Consider the following 23,877-nt stretch of genomic DNA (forward strand, 5'->3'; position numbering starts at 1 on the left):
GCGGTAAGTCGGACCTCTAGATTTGTCGCGCGCCCATCGGCATGTTTTGTGGATAGCAACTCGGCTAGCAGGCATTGATGTATGAAAGGTGCAATAAATGCCCTTGTGACTGTTTGCACTACTGTGTTGTCGTTCCTTTGTCCCAAGAGTACGGTGTGGAGATATCCCGTATCAGACCCCACAAGTGAGAGCGACGAGGTGCTGTGCCGACAGAGGAGTCTAGAGACAGCTAGGCCAGATGCGAACAAATTGGCACAGTTACCGCGCGTGTGCGTCGCATCTCATGGTAGCGAGGTCATTAGCGAGGTACAGAATACTACGGACTTGACAGACGCGAGCACCCATGTCGAGTCAGATCTGCGTGCCAATGTGATGTGCGAGCTGGACGATGCAGTTGAGAGTAGTTCTCGGGATGGCGAGCTCCGTAGCTCACGGGAGAACAACTGCATTGTTCAGGGACCGGTGCAGCTCTCTGCCAGTCTGGGTAGCCTAGAGATGGATGATTTAATTAGGAATCATTCGGACTGTGTGCGTGAGACAGCGATCGAGACCGACAGGCTGTGTGTCGATGCACAGCTCACGTTGTGCATCGACACACAGCCTGACACACAAATTTTTCCACTTCAACTTAGAAAAAAGCTGATTACATATTTGCACTTGGCACACTAAATTGAATATAAGCTTAAAGAATAAGGTGATACTGCAATTGTGGACCCCCCCCCCCTTCCCGCACAAAGCAACAGACAAAGAAGGAAGATGCCACTCGTGCGTCCCTTGTCTGGTATGTCTCCACCAACTTTCTCAAGTACATCCAGTCCCAGCCGGCCAATTGCAGTGTGCGTTACCCACCTCGGAGGTCGACTGAGGCGGCGGCGTCTGCTGCGGTTGCTGCTGCTGTTCTTCACGGTGGCGCTGCATCTCCCAGCGGACCACCACCTCGGCCAGATCGACGGCCAGCTTCTTGTGCTCAATGTTGGCATTGGGCGTGAAGCCGAGTCGCTGCACCGAGCTCACCATGTGCTGCACCAGGTGGTGCCGGACGGGGTAGTAGACCCGGTAGTGGCGGTACAGCAGCTGCAGCATGTGCACCAGCTGGGCCAGGGTATGGCCCTCCTCGACGATGATCTTCTTGGTCCAGTGGGTGAGCATGGTGTTGCCGTCCTCCATGCGGGCGGGCATGGCCGGCGTCAGGATCTCCAGGGCCTGGCGCACCACCGAACGAGCCTCCACGGCGTGAGCCTTCAGCAGGCTGTGGAACACCTGCACGGCAGCCACCGCACAGAGTCAATTAGGTTGAGGAAAGTGGAGCGGAAATAAATTATTTCTTTCTTTGCCGACTTTGCTGCACCATTAACGATTGAAGTTATTTTGACCGTACATTATAGCATGTCGGTTTGGCTGTTTTCTAACATGTCGGCAATAAGCTTTTCTTATTGCGGTTTTGTATTTTTATGCCTACCCTGCTTGGACACCGAGACTCCGGTATATGAAAACCTACAAAATTAAGAAAGAAACGCTATAGTAATAAAAGACAACGATTTAACTTGCAATAATATCACTGTTCCTGCTGTGATCGGCGAAACCAGTGTACCGCGGATAATTTAGGCATGTTTTCAGGCATTTGAGATATACTAAACTGACTTAAACTGACTCCACCGACATGCCTCGCGCTGACTTTCTAGTGAGAGCCTCCCCCGAAAAAAAAAAAAAAATCGTAGCGCTAAAAGAAGAGAAAGAAGTGGGGAGAAGGTTTGCAGTATCGCGCAAACAATAAGAAAAAATAACATAACGACAACAGTTGCAAAGTTCAAATACAGATTTTCATCAAGTAAAAGAAAAAAAGCAAAAAAGAAAAGGTCATACTTTGCATCCATTTATTTCTTCTACATTTTCACTTAAATTCGTTTTCGTGGGCTTCCGTTTGTACTCCTGTAGATCATGAGCATGCAGTCGCAATGGTGAACGGTCATTAGTATGCCTGTATGGTTTGCCTAGCCGAGTTCACGGCCGCCTGCACGCGTGAGATTCCGGAACTACAAGGCCAGAACCGTTTAGAAATCGTTCTATGAGTTACCCATCGCGATCAGGAAAACACATCTATCGCAGATAAATCAAAGAAGTTTATAGGCACATAGGGCCCTCTGGGCTGTACTTGTCGGCAATAAGGTAGCCGCACTGCCTGCGGGATAATCTGACTGAGCTCTGTCGAATGCTCGGTTGCCATAGTTGGAAATTCAAATCCTTCTATAGGGGTTCTTTTTCTTTTTCTTTTTTTAATGTGACGATGGTGAGCTTGAAATTCACCTCCTCCAGTGCACAACATCTGCAGGCTTGGAGTGATGCCTGACACAGGAAAAAGATACCGAGAGCAAGTGGGGCTTGTTACGTTTCGCCTACGACGCGCGGTAAAGCCAGCGCGGATGCAACGTACGCCGGAGCTTCGTTCCAAGCGGCGGACATTTTGGCCCGTTCGGAGCGGCCGCGAGCGCGCCCCGCCGAGCGCGTCCCGGCATGTTCAGTGCCACGTGTCTTTGTGTGTGCGTGTGTGTGTGTGTGCCCACGCTTGTCAAAGCGCGGCAGCCGGGGAGAGGAGCTCCCCCAGTGTGAAGCGAGGAGGTCTGTCCGGCGCCGGCCCGGCTGATGCGTCACCTCCTTGTCCCAACGTGTCTATCAGTCCGTCCGTCGCCGCCGTCACGTGGTGTCGTCCCATGACCTTCCCTCTTGCTCTCAACTCCGAGAGTATAAGAGCAGCTGCCCCCGGACGCCAGGAGAGAGGCTCCGATTTCTGCTGTTGAGTAACGTGCTCTCCCGTCTCTCTACTTCGGTCGACCTGACCGCCCGCTCTTTGCGATGCTAAAATAAACAAGTTGTTCTGTTAGCAGTCGCCTCATGCTTTGCTGGGACCTTCGGATGCTTCCAGTGTGCCCCAGGCCGCCAGGCCAACGCTACCCTTGGGGCTTGCGACCCATTTGCAACAACGGGCGCCAAAGGTCCGGTTGCAACAACGGGTGTCAGCACTGAGGTTCCAACAGCTGGTGGCCGCGCTGAGATTCCAACAGCCGGTGCCATCGGTGCGGATCAAACATCTGGTTGCCAGCGGTGAGATCGCGACAACGGAGGCCAGCAGCGAAGATATGCGGTTGACTGTATGCTGAGCAGCACAACGACCATCCGGAAGCAGTGCAACGAGCCCTGTGTGATGACTGGTTGCCTGCAGCGGAACGACTGCGCTGAAATCTTGGCTGCGAGGTTTGGTGAGTGCGGGACTTTCTTCTTCTGAGTTTTGCCAGGCTTTTGTTAGTGTCAGAAACAGAGCTGGTAATTGTGGTTGTCGTTGCTGCTGGGTTAGTTGCGGCAAGACAATAGTAGGCAGTAGAGAAAGCAGCATTCAGAGCAGCCATGGATTTGAAGTCGTTGCGCAAACCGAAATTGTTGGAGCTTGCAAGAGAGTTGGGTCTGGATGTCTCAGACAAACTCAGAAAACCAGAACTGCTAAGGGTTATTCTTGAGTTAGGAGCTGAGGATGACGAGCTGTCGGAATGCCTTGAGACCACTGAGGAGAGGGAGACTGCAAAAAGACAGGAGCGCGAACTTAAAGAGCAAAAAGATGAGCTTGAACGTAAAGAACAGAGAGAGAGAGATGAGCTTGAACAAAAAGAACGAAACGAGAAAGAAAAAGAAGAGCGTGACCGTCAACACGCTTTGGAAATGAAGCGTCTCGAGGTGGAGATGGAACGCGCTCGTAATGGAAGTCAGGCACACGGTGCAGGAGAACGAGTATTGTTCAAAATGACTGACCTGATGCGGCCGTTTAAGCTTGGAGAGGACATTGGTTTGTTCCTGGTTAACTTTGAGCGAACGTGCGAGAAGCAGGGGTTCTCTCGGGAAACGTGGCCACAGCGCTTGCTCACTTTGTTACCCGGTGAGGCGGCCGACGTAGTCGCTCGCTTGGAGAGAGAGGAGGCAGAGGATTTCGACAAAGTGAAATCGAGTCTGCTAAAAAAGTACAGGCTGTCCGCGGAGGCGTTCCGTCGGAAGTTTCGAGAAAATGAGAAAGGCAAAAGTGAGTCGTATACAGAGTTTGCCTACAGGCTTATGTCAAACATGCAGGAGTGGCTCAAAGAAGAGAAAGCGTTTGGTGACCACGAGAAAGTTCTGCAGTGTTTCGGGCTGGAACAGTTTTATAGTCGGTTACCTGAGAACGTGCGGTACTGGGTCTTGGATAGGCCAGACGTTAGTACGGTGGCTAGAGCCGCTGAGCTAGCCGAAGAGTTTGTGACGCGTCGGGCTCGCGGAGCTAAGGACGGTCAAAAGGGTGAATTTGGCTCTAAGTTCGAGAGGCCGAAGTTCACGCCCATGAGAGCAAAGGGGGACACACGTACTGCGAATGCGAGTGAAAGCAGTCCGACCGATCGTAAGGAGACGGCGGCAGCCGAAGCCGAACGCAGAAAGCGGTTCGAGACGAGGCAAGCGCGCGTGTGTTATACGTGCCAGAAGCCGGGTCACTTTTCGGCGCAGTGTCCAGAAACAAAAACAAAAGTCGTGTTTTTGTCGTTATGCAGCACTGACGAGAACATGAAGCTTCTCGAGCCTTACATGCGAGACCTCCTCGTGAACGGGAAAGAGTGCCGAGTGCTTCGCGATTCCGCAGCTACGATGGATGTGGTTCACCCCTCTTACGTAGAACCCGATATGTTCACGGGCGAGTGCGCATGGATCAAGCAAGCCGTGGAAGCTCACAGCGTGTGTCTGCCCGTAGCAAAAGTGCTCATTGAAGGTCCTTTCGGAGCACTTGAGACGGAGGCGGCAGTGTCATCTATGCTGCCCCCCCAGTACCCGTACCTATTTTCGAACAGGTCCGATCACCTCCTGCGCGAGAAGGGGCTTTTGTTTGGTGAGGCTAGCGTTCAGGCCTTAACTAGATCGAAGGTTCGGGAGCTCGCTGCAAAGGCGGTAGTTGCGGGGCCGACGTTGTCGAACGATGAGAAAGGGTCAGAGGCGCAGCAAGGTGATATTCAGAGCACGCCCGAACTGAATAAAATTGAGCCTGTAGCATTAAAGGCACCAGATACTGGAGAGGAAATTCCCGATGCGGGAAAGTTAGAAGAGCTATCTGCAGATTTGCTCATCGCGCCTACGTCAGACGGACTTAATAGGTTGCTAAAAGTCAGCCGGTCGGCTTTGATAGCCGAGCAAAAGAAGGATGGCAGCCTAGAAAACATACGCTGCATTGTCAAGGAAGGTATCGCCAAGAAAAATGCTCGCTTTGTGGAAAGAGGTGGGGTCCTGTACCGGAAGTATGTAGACCGCAGGGGAGTGGAGTTCAATCAGCTGATCGTGCCTCAGTGCTATCGTCAGGATCTGTTGCGCTTGTCGCATGGGGGTTCGTGGTCCGGACACCTAGGAGTTAAGAAAACTAAGGACCGTCTCTTGCAAGAGTACTATTGGCCAGGGTGTTTTCGGGACGCAGACCACTTTGTGAAGACATGCGACACCTGTCAGCGGGTGGGCAAACCAGGGGACAAATCGAGGGCGCCGTTGAAGTTGGTACCTATCATTACGGAGCCTTTTAGACGGCTCGTTATTGATACAGTGGGACCTCTGCCGGTAACAGCCACGGGGTACAGACACATTTTGACTGTGATCTGCCCAGCGACAAAGTTCCCTGAAGCAGTGCCGCTTAAAGAACTCAGCTCAGTTGAGATAGTCAATGCACTACTGTCCATATTTGCACGAGTTTGTTTTCCTGCGGAAATCCAATCAGATCAGGGCACAGTGTTTACTAGCGCTTTGACGACGGCCTTTCTCGAAAGGTGCGGGGTAAAGCTGCTACACAGCTCAGTGCACCACCCCCAGTCGAATTCCGTTGAGAAGCTCCACTCCGTCATGAAGCGCGTGTTGAGAGCATTGTGTTTTGAACATCAAACTGACTGGGAGCTGTGTCTGCCCGGGGCAATGTTTGCATTACGGACCGCGCCGCATGCGGCTACGGGGTTTTCGCCAGCTGAGCGGGTGTACGGTCGCTCGCTGCGATCTCCGCTTCGCATGCTTCGAAACGGATCACTGCCCTCTACAATGGCTGCAGACTATCTCTTTCACAAATGGCCGCCTCCTGCGCTGGAGCCTCGCTTTGCAACAATATTCCTTTGAGGTGCGTTACAAAAAGGGGAGTCTCAACGGTAACGCCGATGGCTTAAGTCGAAGCCCCTAACGAGGGAATCCGCCTCAAAATTGTTTGTTATTGATGTTTTTCTTCCTGAGGCAGGATTTTTAACGTATTGCTTTTGTGTAGTGTTTCAAAGCGATGATGTGCTTTATAGTGCAATTTTCCAATTTGTGGACGCGTTCTGAGTGCTGCTAGACTACTGTAAGGAACTAGGCAGTAGTATAAAAGGGGAAAGAGCCTGGCATGGCTTAGTGAGGGTTGTGCCGTGCTTGCTGACTGAGCGGCTGAGTTTCGGCGTAGTTCTAACGCTTGCTGGGAACGAGAGAAAAATGAGAACTCTCCCGAAGTCACTTTGCAGTGTCCTCTGTGAACCTGAACGTGAGAACGAGGCCTTCTCGGTGCGCTGCGCTCAAGAAACGCCGAGGGACGACCGACTTCGGTTATGAGCATCATCGAGCGACATCCCTCCGGACAGCGGATGCAGTCCCCTGACCATCGGGATCTCCCTCCCCCGGCGGGGCGGTCTGTTACGTTTCGCCTACGACGCGCGGTAAAGCCAGCGCGGATGCAACGTACGCCGGAGCTTCGTTCCAAGCGGCGGACATTTTGGCCCGTTCGGAGCGGCCGCGAGCGCGCCCCGCCGAGCGCGTCCCGGCATGTTCAGTGCCACGTGTCTTTGTGTGTGCGTGTGTGTGTGTGTGCCCACGCTTGTCAAAGCGCGGCAGCCGGGGAGAGGAGCTCCCCCAGTGTGAAGCGAGGAGGTCTGTCCGGCGCCGGCCCGGCTGATGCGTCACCTCCTTGTCCCAACGTGTCTATCAGTCCGTCCGTCGCCGCTGTCACGTGGTGTCGTCCCATGACCTTCCCTCTTGCTCTCAACTCCGAGAGTATAAGAGCAGCTGCCCCCGGACGCCAGGAGAGAGGCTCCGATTTCTGCTGTTGAGTAACGTGCTCTCCCGTCTCTCTACTTCGGTCGACCTGACCGCCCGCTCTTTGCGATGCTAAAATAAACAAGTTGTTCTGTTAGCAGTCGCCTCATGCTTTGCTGGGACCTTCGGATGCTTCCAGTGTGCCCCAGGCCGCCAGGCCAACGCTACCCTTGGGGCTTGCGACCCATTTGCAACAATGGGCGCCAACGGTCCGGTTGCAACAACGGGTGTCAGCACTGAGGTTCCAACAGCTGGTGGCCGCGCTGAGATTCCAACAGCCGGTGCCATCGGTGCGGATCAAACAGGCTATACTAATCCAGGTACAACCAAATTCAAGCTTCAACAACCACTCCATCACCATAACAGGAATTGGTCTCCCTGGTGCACTATTCGGCCACTACCTCCCGAATGATGCCTACAATTAAGCATGGCCCTTAGTCCCCAACAGCTGCGGAGCGTCAGACCTGTAACGCAGCAGAGGATGCTAAGAATCTCTGGGTCCAGACAGGCTGCCAATGGAAACTGACCCTGTCAACCTTAAACAGCTGAACCCTGTCGAGTGAGGCTAGCTTAGCAGGACTCTTTTAGGAACTATCAGACATTGTTTGGGATATCATTGGCCTTAGTGAGATTAGAACTGGTGAGGTTTATACTTTGCTGAATAACGGACATGTCCTCTGCTATGTAGGTCTCAAAGATAAGAAGCAATACGGGGTAGGATTCCTAATCCATAAGGACACAGGGGGCAACATTGACAAATTCTACAGCATTAATGAGAGGGTAGCTGTAGTCGTAATTAAACTTAATAAGAGGTATAGATTAAAGGTAGTACAAGCCTACGCTCCAACATCCAGTCACTATGATGATGAAGTAGATCAGTTTTATGAAGATGTTTAATTAGCAATGAGAAAAGTGCAAACTCAGTATACTGTAGTAAGGGGCGACTTCAATGCAAAAGTGGGGAAAAAGCAGGCTCGTGACCAAGCAATTGGCAACTACGGCGTCAATTCTAGGAATGCTAGAGGAGAGATGCTGGTAGAATTCGCAGAAAGGAACCAGCGTCGAATAAAGAAAACTTTTCTCAGGAAGCGTAGCAACATAAAGTGGACCTGGAAAAGCCCTAATGGTGAAGCACGAAATGAAACTGATTTTATATTTTCTGCTGATCCCAGCACAGTGCAAGGATGTAGAAGTGATAGGTAGGGTAAAGTGCAGTGACCATAGGTTAGCGAGCGCTACAATTTACGTCCATTTGAAGAGAGAAAGAGCAAAATTGGTCAAGAAGAAACAGGTCAACTTACAGGCAGTAAGGGTAAAAGCTGACTAATTCAGGCTGGTACTTGCAAACAAATATGCAGCCTTAGAACAGAGAGATGAAGATGACAGAGGTAATGAATGAAACCGTAACTAGGCTGGCTTCAGAGGCAGCGATTGAAGTGGGAGGCAAGTCATCAAGGCAGCCAGTAGGCAAGCTCTCCCAACTAACCTAATAGGACCTAATAAAGAAACGACAAAGAATGAAAGTCTCTAACCCAACAGATAAGATAGAATAAGTGGAACTGTCAGAACTGATCAACAAGGCGAAAGTAAGTGATATTCGAAATTATAACGTGAGAAAGACTGAAGAAGCCGTAAAAAGTGGACGCAGCCTGAAATCAGTGAGAAGGAAACTTGGCATAGGACAAACCAAGATGTATGCACTAAAAGATAAGCAGGGTAATATCATCAGCAATCTTGAAGGTATAGTAAAAGCAGCGGAAGAATTCTGTACTGACCAGTACAGTACCTAGAGGGTTCAGGATAACTCTATTCGAAACAGTTATGAACAGGATACAGTAACTTCTCCTATAACTAGCGATGAGGTCAGAAGGGCCTTGCAAGACATTAAACGAGGAAGAGCAGCAGGAGAAGATGGAATAACAGTCGATTTATTCAAAGATGGAGGAGACATAATGCTTGCAAAACTGGCAGCTTTCTATACGAAGTATCTATCGACTGCAAGGGTCCCAGAAAACTGGAAGAATGCAAACATTATACTAATCCACAAAAAGGGAGACGTTAAAGAACTGAAAAATTATAGGCCCATGGGCTTACTCCCTCTCCCACTATTATATAAAATTTTTACCAAAATAATCTCCAATAGAATAAAGGCAACACTGGACTTTAGTCAAAGAAGGGAACAGGCTGGCTTCATGAAGGGATACCTTACAATGGATCACATTCATGTCATTCATCAGGTTATCGAGAAATCTGCAGAATACAATAAGCCTCTCTATATGGCTTTCATAGATTATGAAAAGGCAGTTGATTCAGTAGAGATACTAGCAGTCATAGAGGCATTACGTAATCAAGGAGTACAGAATGCTTATGTAAATACCTTGGAAAATATCTGCAGAAGTTCCACAGCTACCTTAATTCTACACAAGAAAAGCAGGAAGATGCCTATAAAGAAAGGGGTCCGACAGGGAGACACAACCTCTCCAATGCTATTCACTGCGTGCTTGGAAGTATTCAAGCTATTAAACTGGGAAGGCTTAGGAGTAAGGATCGACGGCTCATATCTCAGCAACCTTCGGTTTGCCGATGACATTGTTCTATTCAGCAACAATGCAGACGAGTTGCATCAAATGATTGGGGACCTTAACAGAGAGAGTGTAAGAGTGGGGTTGAAGATTATTATGTTGAAGGCAAAGATAATGATCAATAGCCGGACAAGGAAACAAGAGTTCAGGATCGCCACTCAGCCTCTAGAGTCTGCGAAGGAGTATGTTTACCTAGATCAATTAATCACAAGGAACACTGATTATGAGAAGGAAATTCATTAAAAGAAAAAAAAATGGGTTGGATCGCATTTGGCAGACATTGTCAGCTCTTGACTGGAAGCTTACCATTATCATTGAAAAGGAAGGTGTACAATCAGTGCATTTTACTAGTGCTGACATATGGGACAGAGACTTGGGGACTGACAAGCTTGAAAACAAGTTAAGTACCGTGCAAAGAGCGATGGAACGAAGATTGCTAGGCGTAACTTTAAGAGAAAGAAAGAGAGCGGTTTGGATCAGAGAGCAAACGGGTATAGCCAATATTCTATTTCACATTAAGAGAAAAAAATGGAGCTGGGCAGGTCATGTAACGCGGCGGTTAGGTAACTGTTGGACCATTAGGGTTACAGGATGGGTACCAAGAGAAGGGAAATGCAGTCAAGGACGGCAGAAGACAAGGTGGAGTGATGAAATTAGGATATTCGTGGGCACTAGTCGGAGTCGGTTGATGCAGGACAGGGGTAATTGGAGATCGCAGGGAGAGGCCTTCGTCCTTCAGTGCACATAAAACAGGCCGATGATGATGATGATAAACCAAGGGAAATGAAAGCGGGAGAAGATTCTACCATACCTACCAACTCTGAAAAGCTGTGTGCACTAAAATTTGAGAAATTTGATTTGAGAACCATGTTTTCTGACAATAACAGCATGGCGGCACTCAGTTGTGCCATTGCAGAAAATATAGAAAATATATGTTGAAAAATGCCGTTTTATCATGCATTTCAAGAAATTTCTTGCCACCCTGGCTGATACATTTTAAAGAACTTCTACATGGTTTCCAAGCAAAATATTTCATAATCAGATAGAAAGAATGTATGAAACTTAAAATGTAATTTTTTAAATAAATTTCTTTCCCCATTTTTTTGCGATACAGAACTTGCACCCTTCCTCAAGAAAGCCCTTAGCTACAAGAAGGGCTTTGTTATATCCAGGTTTGACTGTACCTTGAAATCCGTCATGTCAGATCAACATATCGGTGCAGAGGAGCAGGTGCGAACCTCAAGGAAACGTGGGCCTGCGTATTCTCTTGTAACCAACACTTTCCACCCAAATGAAAAAATATTTGGAAAAAAAAAAGAAAAAGTTTTGAAGGAAAGCTAGCAGCCTACGCTGATTTCTTGTTAAGGGGGGAGGCTACACTTGAAATACAACTTTTTTATTTGTGGACAGATCTGAACGAAATTTTCACACATTGTATATTTTAATATGCAGATTCTAAAAATAAAATTAATTTTGCCACAGGATAAGTAGTTTCTGATATACTCTAAATGCATTGTATAAGCTGAGTCCTTTGTTTGGAGGAAAATTAGCATCTAAACAGAAAACCCTAACACAGCAATTTGAGTATAAAGACTATCTAGGATGCTCAGGGAGTGCCATAAGGTAATATTCAATGTTCTAGGCTAATCTGAGCAAGAGTTAGAGCTCATCAAAGTTGTGAGAAAAAAATGCCATCTTGACATGTCAAGCCTGTGACCCATTTCAAAAACTTTTTGAGAAGAGTGCTGCTTTGAAAAGGTGCATATTGCTTACTGCATACATTTATCTTTCTGGCAAAAAAAAAAATTATGTTGATAGCTGAAATAGGACAGAAGCTATTTTACCTCCAAAATTGGAAGTCTGTCGGAATTGTTGTTTTGAGAAATCAAGGAAAAACATTCTGCAACATCTTTATTGAGAACATACCAATAAAATCTCAAGGAAATTCACCAGGGGCCTAATCTGGATACATCCTATCTTTTTGCCGTTTTTTGGCCAGCTTCCTTGCGCTCAAAGAGGCTTCTCGCTTCTTGCTGGAGTTAGCACTTCGAAGGTCCGGCGCTCCGAACGTTTTCGGCGCTCGCTGCGGGCTCGCTACTTTCTTCAGTCGTGAAGGAAACGGTGCCTGCACGATCTGTGCCAATACTCGTCGCATGGGCGGACGAAGTGTTGACGCTAGAAGCGCCAGTTTGCAGCTCGGAACTCGATCCGGTAGAATGTCCAGGCAGACCAGCAACCGGCAAGTGCACGAGTATGACAGGCCTAGCCGCCTTCCGTAGTGCATTGCACAGCCGCTTGACGCGTAGTAGCCTTGAGACGACAATCTTTTCCAGCCATCCGGGCAGCGAAATGAGCATCTTATCAAACGTCGCGAAGCAAGCGGCTGAACAAACGTAGACAGCGGCGCGATGAAACCAGAGATTTAACAAACGTAGCGAGACGCGAGAGCAATCGAGCGCGCGCCGACGAGCACCGGACCAATAGGAGCGAGGCGCACGGGGGTGTGCGCGCTTTGGCCAATCGGCGGCACGGACGCATCCTCCAGAAATGACGCGATAGCGTCGGTTTCCCTTCACCGACGCCATTTTGAACTGGTGCAAAATGCGCACAAAGAAAACAGCTTCAAAACAAGCGCAAGATGGCGGCCATCGGCCACCGCGTTCGCAAATGGTGACGGCGCGAAGTTTGAACATTTTTGACCAAATTTTGCTGATTTCGCGTTCACCCTGACCCCTTTAAGCGCAATTTTTTATTATTTTCCGATTAAATTTAGCTTCTAGATTTCGCGGAGAGATTCTTGAATGTATAAACGTAGCGAAAAATGCACTTTTCCGAAAGTCACTTTTTTGTGATTTTTTGCCGTTTCAAGACCCGCGTCCCCCCTTAAGTGTCCCTTCAATACATGTGGCAGAAGTGCGGTGCCATTCCGAGCAGAGCAGTCACCACGCAAGCCACTTGGCTGCTTTCACTCAGTCGTCTCACCCGTGGTGCAAAGAGGTGTCGAGGCCTACCTGCAGCACAATGCGCTTGTGGATGGCAAACTTGGCAATGATGTGGGCTAGCAGCAGGTGGCCGTGGTACTTGGTGGCTGGATCAACGCAGTTCTTGCCCAGCAAACAGGGCCAAGCAAAGGTCATCAGCCGCCGCAGCTTAATGCCCTGCCGTCTGCAGAAACAGGTAGTTAAAAAAATAAAAATAAAATAATATAAATGCAAGGGGAAACTTGAAAATGGATAAATAAGGAACAACAGACATTTTTTATATTTAGGGTTGTGAAGTGTTGTGAAATTTAGCAAGATAGTTCCGTTTTTTCAGTAGAAGTCTTGAGTTGACCCAGTAGGGACAGCTAAATATTCCAACTCGTTCTTTTTTCCAGCTCAATTACAATCTCTAAATGACTTCCTTTTTTTACAATGCTTGACAGCTCAGTTACACATCCTACTCTTTTATCTTCTGTTGCATTTTCACAAATATAAAGGCAGTTCTTGTCGGGGTTCTAGTTCTGTAGTAGGCCCTAACCCCTCACAGTACTTCTATATGTACACTTGAACCTTGTTATAGCAGAATTGAAGCTAAAATTACTTTGTTATATCCATTACTTTGTCGCATCGATTACTGATCTTTACTGCAGTATACGGCCGATGGTGTGCACAAATTTAAACATGGAAAGTAGGCTACGCCTCCGCAGCCCGTTGAACAACTATGCGGCCACGTATTCAATGAAATTTTAATAAAAAAGCAACAAAGAAAGTTCGGTGTGTGCAACACACAAATTTTCAACACACAAATCTGACGCGAGAGCAATCACAAGAGCCTCCTTCTGTTGCAAGGTGTCGGTCTTTTGCTTCCTCTTTCTATTTGGCTCGCTCATAATGTTCGTGAAACCAGTGTAACGGTGACAATAGACGTAGGGAACAGCTAGCACGCTGTGACGTTAACGAAGTCTATTCTGTTCGAGCAGTACGTGGCACACAAAATGGTGCGTCAATTACTGGGCGACCTCCAAGACTTCTGGAGCTAGTCGGAGGTCACGCCGAGCTGCGCTGGCCTGCATGACACGCTGCGGCGAGAAAGCAAACTGGAGGCACGGGTTTTCCACACACCCTGCACAAGCAGCACCACCAATGTGTGACGTGGCACACATAGGCATCGCTAGCATGGTATCCGAGATGGCTACCTCAAGGGGTGCGCCTGTAAGCTTAGCTTCGCCAGCTATGCACTGCAGCAAGGGAGACAAGTACAAAAATGAGCAGGTGCTTGTATGTGGCCACAGTGCAGGTGGCCATGCACGGTAGTGAAAAACACCAGTGTTGCTCGAAGACATATTTGACGTGAGAATGTTGAACAGCTGCACCTGACCGAATGCTGGACCCGGCAGAAAGCAATATGCTTGGTCTGCAATGGTCAACATTTTTTGTTTCAGAGACGAATGTATTGTATTTACTCGCATAATGATCGCACAGCTGAATTTTGTCGTCAAAATTTGATTGTTTTTTCTTTCCCATGTAATGATCGCAACCTGAACTTGTCGCAGCGATATGTTGTGTGCCAAGTCTAGCTAATGATGATCGCGCTTACCATCTGTCCAATTCCACGTGAATGACTCTTGAAGACATACCAAGTGGTCTGCTGCACCAAATATTCTTAAGCAGATGCTCCATTTCATTCCTTTTATCACTTTCCACATTTCCATGAAAAAAGAAGCTACAACCAAACTTACCTTGGTTTTATTATTTGTAAGCTTCATAACGGTTTTGGTCAACAACAACAACAAAAAAAGCGCCTTTCGATTTTTCTCATCTGCACTCGTGGGCACGCAACAAATCGTGAGCGACAATGATAGTGGCCACGTTTACACCGATACGTTAGCAGTGTATCCTATTCATATGCTGACGCTTGTAACGCAGCTAAGATATTCGCCCACCCTTAGCAGAAACATGCTGTATTAGGATAGCAGTGAAGATAAACACCGCAGTTTCCGCAGCATGCCCGCCATGTGTTTGTCACTGGCAGCTAAGCGTGCCCATTTCCGTTTCTGTCCCCTCAAAGTGGACATGGCTACATTACTGTCGCAATCTTGCTGATATTTACAATATTATTCATTACTGATACGGAAGAATCTGTTTTGACGCGCGTAATGCACTCATGAGAACAAAAAAAATCGCGTTCGGCACGTTTGGCTTGCTCCGCCGGCCGCGATTTTTGTTTTGGTGTCCCACAATGTTCAGTGGCAGCCGCCTGCTTGTTGACCTGTTGTCATTCCGCAGCAAATGCGGGATGAAAAACATTTTTTTTCCTTTTTGCTGGAAATTTAACCTGCATAATGATCCCACCCCTGAATTTGCGTGAATTTTTTTTACAAAGAAAGTGCGATTATTGTGCGAGTAATTACGGTAGTTTGTCATATCCATTGAGAGGACAATTTCACTTTGTTAAAGGGAAGCTGAAACACTTTTCGAAAAAAATGAGTTCTCTGCGGCATTCTACAGTTTTGAGTCCCCTGAACACGAATATCTCGTTCAAAAAGGGCGGAAACAAGCGCAAGCGGCTGTTTTTTCATGAAAACGCGCACCAGCGCCTCAGGGTATCGCGCGAACGCCGCTGTTGCCCGTGATTGGTCGGAGCCGCTGTGACGTCAGTGGCGGCAGTCGCCGGTCGGCGCCGCCGTTTGAGAGCGTAGCACGCTGTTCTGTTCTGGCTGTAAGCATTATATAACGTTCTCGCTGTCTCGGACAGCTCGTATTTTCGGCGTACATGTTCGAACCCACAGCCGATACGGAAAACGATGGCGGCAACGGCGGCAACGACGATGTTGAGTGTGCGAAAAGCGAGAGCGATGTGTACACCTTCTCGCGCGCTGGAAATCTTAGCTGTTACGTATGCTTTTTTTTTTTCATGTAGCTGCACGTTCCAATGACGGGAGAAAAAATGCGCTAAAGTGTCACTGGGAACTTGCTGCTGGAAGAATGCCGAAGCACTAACTTCTCATTAGATTGTAAACACGGGTACAATTCCGCGATGTCAAGCACCTTGCCGCTGCTTGTCTGAAGTCCCGTGGTTTTCTGAGCGTTGATACACGATCGCGAACATAAGTGCCGCGTTTCAAAGCGCGCACATGCAGTGCTGCGAGGTACAGTCATGGAAGTTGCTTATCATACACATCCAGATCGAGATGGTCAGGGGGATTATATGTGCAATATTCAGAATATGGTTCGACGACTTTGCGATTGTGGCTCGATCAAGAATCGGTATGCGCGCTCCATGCTAGTGTTGACATAAAGATATTAGGCAGTTTTAGCACTGCCGTGTGGTAAACATGATAACTGCAACCGTACGTCGAATGTCACTAGGCAAGCCTATACTCCAATTTATACCTCAGGTGCAACGCTGTGGAAGCTACGCACGAAGTCCGGTTACCAAAATTTATTACTGCGCGCGTTTCCGTCTATGGTTCGCAGCGTGCCAGCGGCATTTGCTCGCGCGAGCATGCACGTGAAGCTGCCGCGACGGGCTGCAATTAAAGAATGCCGAAAAGAAAATTGATTTAAAAGAACGTGTTAGCAGCCATATAAGTACACGGATTGTTTCTATGGGTAAATTCTTTTTTTTTTTCATTCAGAACTGAGCTTATATATGAAACGTTTTCTCAAAAATCCGGTCAAGAAACACCGAACTTTTTCTAAGTGCGAACGAAGCCACTGCAAGAAGTATCTGAAGCCTCCACGGCGTTGCACCTGATGTATGAAACGGAGTATAGCAACGCTAGCAACAACGCGTTTCCGCATTTGTCGTAAGGCTATCCGGCTATCGCGGAAATGGTCCGAGCACAGCACAGTTGATTTCGTCGGCACGAACTTATCTCTCCTCACCGCACTGCGCTGCAAGCTTCTTGTGCTTCGGGAACCTGTGAAACACCACATCGTCTCGCCCGCGTGTGTTCGCGCAGCCGATTGCTGCACAGAACGAGGGCATGTTGGGCGCCCTTGGCTGTAGGCACTCACGCAGCACAGAAGGAAAGAACAGTTTACGAAAATCGCAAAACAAACGTGAGCGGCGGCGGCGGCGGCAAATCTCTCGTAGCGTCGTTCAGTAAAGCGCAGGACGGATCATGCCAGCGCATGCCAGCACGCCGGTCCGGCAGCTCGGTCACCGCCAGTGACGTCACTCTCGCCGGTTCTTTCCTCTGGTAACCTCCTCACCCGGCGCTCCGGGAAGCGATGGGGGCGTGTCCGCGGGGGTGATTTAGAAAGCGATTTCCTCCCCTTATATTAACAAAACGAAGAAAAAAATTTCGGAACCGTAAATTATTAGGTCTGTTCTTCCCAATCCCAGCAATTCATGGAAATTGAAAACCGCTTCAGCTTCCCTTTAAAATGTGGTTTTAAATGCACAGATCACTAATGGGATTTCAAGAAGAATCGTTTTTACTTTGCCATATCCATTATTTTTTACACAGTTGACTTCTGTTATTTTGACCCCCATGGGACCTAAAAAAACTCATCGCATTAAACAAGATTCACAAAAAAGACCAGAACATACCGCTGACTAATTTGGCAGCATTTCCTTATTTTAACACACCTCCGAATCAAACGTGCACCCACTTCCTATAGACAGTTTTAGTGTAGCGCACGCTATACCATTGCGTACGCTATAAAATAGCAGGTCGTCGCTGCGCATGCGCAGAACGCTAAATGATCCATAGCATATAGCGTGCACATACTATTTCTCAGATTTAGCGTTGGTGTCTTTGCGTGGTTTACGGAGTTTGCATGAAACATGGCAGCAGTCCCGGCTGCCCGCTTCGAATTGAATTTGCCGTTGCTTTTGTAAAATGCACTTCGTTCGTAGCAAATGATTGTGTAAACGGCTTTCTCTTAGTCTCAGGCCGCTTCAACGACAGAGTATTATGGATAACCATGTGGTGTTTTCGAGATCGCTTCTCGTTTCGAACTAGTCGAAGCCTATTGAAAGAAACATTCGAGATGTCAGCGCGACCTATCGCTACAGTCAAGAAATAGCCGCAACGACGGCATATGGCCTCTGAGATCAGAGGATCTCGCCGGCCAGCTAAAACTGTACAAAATGTGCGCTACTTAGCGTACGCTAAACTATAGCATATAGTGTACGCTAAGCTAAAACTGTCTTATGTTTCCAAAGCAGAAAACTAACACAGAAATGACATAACAGCTTGTAAACAAAGAAATCTAACATGCACCCGGTTTTTAGAAAAAAAGAAATGGTGGCCGGTCAGGGTGTCTACGAAGTTGACATTTCCCAATTCCCTGAATTTACCAGGTTTCCCCCGAGTACCTTTGCAAAATTTCCTTAGTGACACAGAACTTTGTGTTATGTCAAGACGGGCTGGTACCATGTCGACCTGAATGCTGTCACTCTCTAGTAAGCACGATAAAAAATTATGAAGAAAGCTACTTAATCTAGTTTGAATGGTAAGGAGTAGCGTTTATTTTATTCATAAACAAAACAAAAGCGAGGGGTTAGTAAAATGCATAGCTAATATAATATCTTCGGGAAAAGAAATGGTAAAACCAATTGCAAATCGAGCCAAACATTCTCAAATACGAATAAAAAGTAGATGCATACAGAAGTAAATATTTTCGAATATGAGCTATTTCTATCAACTGATAGCAAGCTCATCAATATGAGGCCCGAAGTGTGTTACCTCTCAACAGCTGGCAAGTCAACCTCAACTGTCCTGACATCACATACTCTCAGCCCACGCACGATGCCACAGTGTTTCGTTTCACTGCTTGAAAGAGTTTATTTTAGTTTGGATGAAGGGTACCTGCATCTCGGCATCAGTCAACACTTGGTTTTTTGAGCACAAGCTCCTTCAAAGAAGCAGCGGCATGCTCCCGTTCCCGTTCATTCCTGAATGCTTCGGTCCTTTCTGTTCTCGCCCTCCTTCTGCCATGCGTTCGCCTCACGCATTACTTTAATTGCCCTCTTGATCAGTTGTAAACTCAACATTCAATTTTCAGGACTCTCTTTCGGCCGCGAAAACGTCCGAAAAATTGGGCAGTTCTAAAAAAATAAATGCATGTCTTTTGCTGCCCTTAAGGTCTCAAATCACAACCGGCATATCCCAAAAAGCTCTGAAGGCCAGCCAGCACACTTACTAGACATATCAGGGCTCGTACTGTGACAGGAAATGGCGGGTGCACGCGGGTACAGTTGAACTCACTTATAATGATCCCGGTTTTAACACTATATCGGTTTTAACACTGCATCGGTTATAACAATGAGAAGCTGCTGCACCGTCAACTTTTGTATGTTTTCCGTGGTGAAATAACCCGCTTACTACAATGCCCTGATGCGGCATTATCGGTTATAACGATGAAGTCTGGCTGCTGAGTGTCCAAGCCAAAAGGCAGTGAAATGTGAAATCGTTGAAAAGAAAATGAGATTTTCGAGCTGCTGCACGATGAGCCTCTGCTCCAACAGCCATTGCACACTCATTTTCCAGCCATCTCTGTGCGGCTCTCTCCAGTCGCCCTTCGACCCCTCCGAACACGAATGGGCTGTACCCACAGCTCTACGCCGCTTTATCCTCTGGAACACGAATGGACCATGCCAACTGCACCGCAAGCAGATTGCTCGCATGTTGCTCACCAGCTCCTCATTCATCCTGTACTCCCCCCTCCGCCTCCCTGTTGGTGCTGAGCCATGCTCCTGTCCCCTAAGCTCAACCTAGGCACATGCTGCCACTAAAAGGGTCGTTATCAGGGTCAGATAGCAACCCCTTTAATGGCAGCATATGTGTAGGGGTCAGGCACCTGCTTGCTGACTGGTCAAATTCGATTTATCTGGCAAAGGGCAGCTTTAGGATCGAAATAACAAAACTATGGGCCCATAATGATGCATGAGCGTGAGGTGGGACCATTGGTTGATACTTAATTAATCGAAATATCAAATTAACAGGAGTTGAACTAACAGTTTCCTGTATACTGTTTCATTTGTAGGGATGCGTGACTCTCACGTGTCCCCCGATACGTTGTTTTCCAGCATAGCTCCTGTCTCCTGTAATCCGGCTTCGCCGCGTGGCCTGGGGTCCGCGGCGGTCGGTGTGGTTGAAGTGCAGTACGAGAGATGGCGTGAGTGTTGCGCTGCTAACGCCGCCTCATGGTGGGGTTACTTGGGCGTGGAAAGGAGAAGGCGCTTCCTTTTTTATTCGTGATCGGCAAGCTGCACGGACGTTCCGTGCGTGCGCCAATCCATGCTTCTGCGAGACCGACTCATGAGGCCTCGTTCGAACGCGCCACAGTTCACATGACCATACGCGCGAAAGACCAGGCGTTGGGATCCAGCATTGGGCAAACATATTCGCTCGTTATCTGGTCGCAGTGAGTCGGACTTCTTAGATTTGTCGCGCGCCCATCAGCATGTTTTGGGGATAGCAACTTGGCTAGCAAGCATTAGTCTATGAGAGGTGCGATAAATGCCTTTGTGATTATGTGCCCTACTGTGTTGTCGTTCCTTTGCCCCAAGAGCACGGGTGAGAACACAACATCTGGCTGCTCAACGTGGACCTCTTGGGACGCCGGACACCTGCACCGCCTGGACGAAATCACCTGCCGCAACCCGTGAGTGACCTCGTTTGCCCGACCCACCCAGGCAACGAGGCAAGTCTATTTATTACTATTACTGAGAGGACGTCCCTCTGCGAGTGTTCGTTATTGCTGGTAGCAATAAACCTTATTACAGTTGACGCCGCTGGTTGCCTCATTCGTTCGAACCCAACGTAGCTGCGATTCCCGTGCTACGAGTTGGGAGTACCACGAAGCAACTGCGTGGGGCTAGATCTGGAACTTGGCTTTAGCCCTAGACACACGCAGAGTGGAACCCCCACACATTATAACAAGATTTAAATGTGCTGGTAGCCTTGTTACCATGATAACTACTGCACCTCTCGATACAAACTGCAAAGGGGTAGGACTAGAAAAAAAAAATTATGGGATTTTACGTACCAAAACCACTTTCTGATTATGAGGCGCGCCGTAGTGGAGGACTCCGGAAATTTCGACCACCTGGGGTTCTTTAACGTGCACCTAAATCTAAGTACATGGGTGTTTTCGCATTTCGCCCCCATCGAAATGCGGCCGCCGTGGCCGGGTAGGACTAGAAAAAGTTGTGCACCTAAGTTGTATGTACAGTCTGGCAGCTCCAGGCACTGACAGGGTTGGGCTTCAGAAAAAACGAAAGTCAACTGTGTCATCACATTGTATGGCTCTTCAGTACACATACGGTCAGTGGACCTCTACAACTTTCCAATTTTTTTTCACACCAATTTCCAGCATATCACCAATTAATTAAAGTGCAGAGATTTTGCACAAGGAACCTTAAATTGCATAATTTGTGCGGTGATGTATCATATCTGGCATTGCTTCCCCTCAGACTCCGTAAGGAGAGAACGCCTCTCAGTCACGAAGTCCTGAGGCCTCGTCACATGAAGGACCATGTCCCGCATACTTTGTGCGCAAGGATGATTTCATCATTGGGGAACCAGCACCAGTTGTTTGTTTATAGAGACCTGACCAAAAATGAACCAACAATGACGACGACAGTGAGCGTACATCATGCAGAGGCTGACTGCAGCAAGGCACTGGACCGTGGGTTATGTACTAAATATTTTAACCTACAGAAGAACAGATTCAATTTGCCAATAAAATTTTTAAATTACTCACAATTCGATTCGTATTTATATATTAGCACACACCTAGTTTTCAGCAAATATAGTCAACAACCGAATTTCCAGATGCCCGATACTTCAGACGCTCTCGCGGGACCACCATGTACCGCATAGAATCAATGTATAAGAATGTCTGAAATTTTGTATGCAAGAACCTTCGCTGTGATTTTTCTGAAACGGCATTAATCAAAGCCACCGCCACTGCCATTTTGATTATCTCACCCCCTCAAACCGGTACCCTCACACGCAGATCCATTGGCAGCCATTGCCTCCACTGCTACAACGCTAAGCCTAGCTACTTTGACGTTTGCTACCAAGCTTCTTGCTGTCCGGTGCCGTAATTTTCATGAGAAGGATATGGTGCTGTTCGCAATGGCACTGACTCCGATTTTGTAATCTTCTCCAATGGCTTCAAAGCTCAGAAAGCACCGACGCATTGCATAGTGCCGGTTCCCGAAAGTCAGCTTCGCCTCAATACAGTAATGTTACGTGGCGAAGCATAAGTATTGTGGAGAAGTATGCCATCACTGGGAAGGGGCAATTGTCACGGGGCATGGCATGTATTCCTTCAATATACATGCGTGAATCTGCGTCTCCTATCCCAGCACGAGCACCGGTAAACCTCAAATGTGCTGTGGGGTTCTCCTCCCATGCTCTTGGGACAAAGGAACGACTGTACAGTAGTGCAAACAATCACAAGGGCATTTATTGCGGCGTTCATAGATCAATGCCAACTAGCCGAGTAACCCCGCCTGTCAGCGGCATTAGCAGCGCAACACTCCCGCCATCTCTCGTACGGCGCTTCAACCACTCCGACTGCCGCGGGCGCCAGGCCACGCGGCGGGCGAAGCCGCCCTGCAGGAGACGAGCTATGCGAGAAAACTAGATCTCAGGGGAGGCATGAGAGTCATGCATCCCCACAGTGCACGGGCCGGCCTTTAGAGCTATTTCAAACGTGCAAGGGCGTTTTGACACCCTGAGAGCAGTAAAAAAGCATTAAATCAATTTTTTTTACTGCCCAACTTTTTAGACGTTTTGTGGCCCCTAAGGAGCGCGAAAAATAGGAAATTGACAGTAAATGCTTGATCTGGTGCCAGTCTAAAGTGCGTCCTTTTAGTTTTAACTGAGCGGGCATATTTCACCAATGTTGAAACAATGCATGTCAACCGTGTTTGTGCAAGAAATCAATAATATACTTTTTAACCCTTTGAGGGTCGAATTATTTTGAAGAAAACTTTCCCGGATGGTCAAATTATTTTATTGCGGACCTTGAATGTACAAGATGTATAAAGTCGAGAATAAATAGTAAAAAAAAATTAGGAACAGTATTTTGGTGTCGGCATCACTCAGAACTGCAATATGTTCAATAGTATTTTAGAGTGTGGTACTCCTTGAAACACGAGTCTCCGCACAGCCGCAGAGAGCGAGAACACCTCATGAGCGGCGGTGATAAACGAGCTAAGAGCAGTGCCAATCAAGATAGAAATCAACTTCCGCCACCCCTGCGATAGCGTGCCGGAACCGAAACCGCGAAAGCGCGTTGCTGCTGAGAGCGAGAATACCTCGCGAGCGGCGGTTATAAACAAGCTAAGAGCAGCGCCAATCAAGATAGAAATCAACTTCCACAGCATCTGCAAGAGAGTGCCGACAAAGAGAAAAATGACGTTTCGCGCACCTCCGTTGCGATCACGCGGTGAAACCGAAACCGCAAAAGGGGTATGGCCGCAGTCTGCGCGACGCGCTGAAGCTTGAAGTCAGTTCTGTTTATCTCCCCAAGAAGGTAGCACAAATTTCAAACGCTTCTTGTAAGTCCTAAGAGGTGGCAGCACCTCCCAGTAAGCGTGCATCGTCATTATGGCGCGAATACCCGTACGGCGAAGACCTTGCGGGACAGAAAACCGCTGCCGTACATGTACGGCAAAAACCGTCAAAGGGTTAACCGTTATATGTTCAACCTCAATATAACAAAGTCAGTAAAAGAGGCACTTCATTGTATTCAAGCTATGTTACACGATGCCAACCACTTATAACGTAAGTCACTAGAGTCTCCATTATCGACACTATAAACAGCACTGTACTACAAGAAAAATAAGATCTTCAAAGGTTGCACATGTGCAAAACACGTAGGCCAAGCAGCCGCATATATCTAAGAATCGAAGCATGTGACTGAGATGTTGGCATCTGTTTAAATTTTAAAACATTGAAAAGTTAAGGGGGGATGTGGCAATTGAAGTGGTCAGATTGTCAAAACTTTCTATTTTCTTATTTAGATTTGTTCTCTATCTATGGACGTTTATTTACCTCGTGGTGAAATATTATAACAAAGTATGCGGTAGAAATCAAGAAAACAGCACTTTCCTAGAGTGCTGTCATTAAAAATTGCGAAAAAATTGCCCTTTGAAAGGCCCCGCCGCACCGTCGCTCACCCGGCTATCCGTTCACGCAGCACCAGCATCTTGGTATCATTGTAAAGAGGAGAGATTGGAGCTAAAGATT

At 47.8% G+C, this 23,877-nt stretch overlaps 1 protein-coding gene across 6 annotated transcripts in view; it reads right to left on the reverse strand.

The window, feature by feature from the left end:
• Positions 1–23,877, reverse strand: part of Nipped-A (Transcription-associated protein Nipped-A) — a 413,461-nt gene that overhangs the window by 178,886 nt on the left and 210,698 nt on the right. For all 6 annotated transcript variants that reach the window (XM_065445525.1, XM_065445501.1, XM_065445517.1 and 3 more), the window contains 2 exons: positions 12,686–12,839; positions 850–1,260 (listed from right to left, as the gene is read on the reverse strand). In XM_065445525.1, coding sequence (XP_065301597.1) covers positions 850–1,260; positions 12,686–12,839 — 565 coding nt within the window. The remainder of the gene's footprint in view (positions 1–849; positions 1,261–12,685; positions 12,840–23,877) is intronic.

Source organism: Dermacentor albipictus, chromosome 1, assembly GCF_038994185.2.
Source record: "Dermacentor albipictus isolate Rhodes 1998 colony chromosome 1, USDA_Dalb.pri_finalv2, whole genome shotgun sequence".
Lineage (NCBI taxonomy): Eukaryota > Metazoa > Arthropoda > Arachnida > Ixodida > Ixodidae > Dermacentor > Dermacentor albipictus.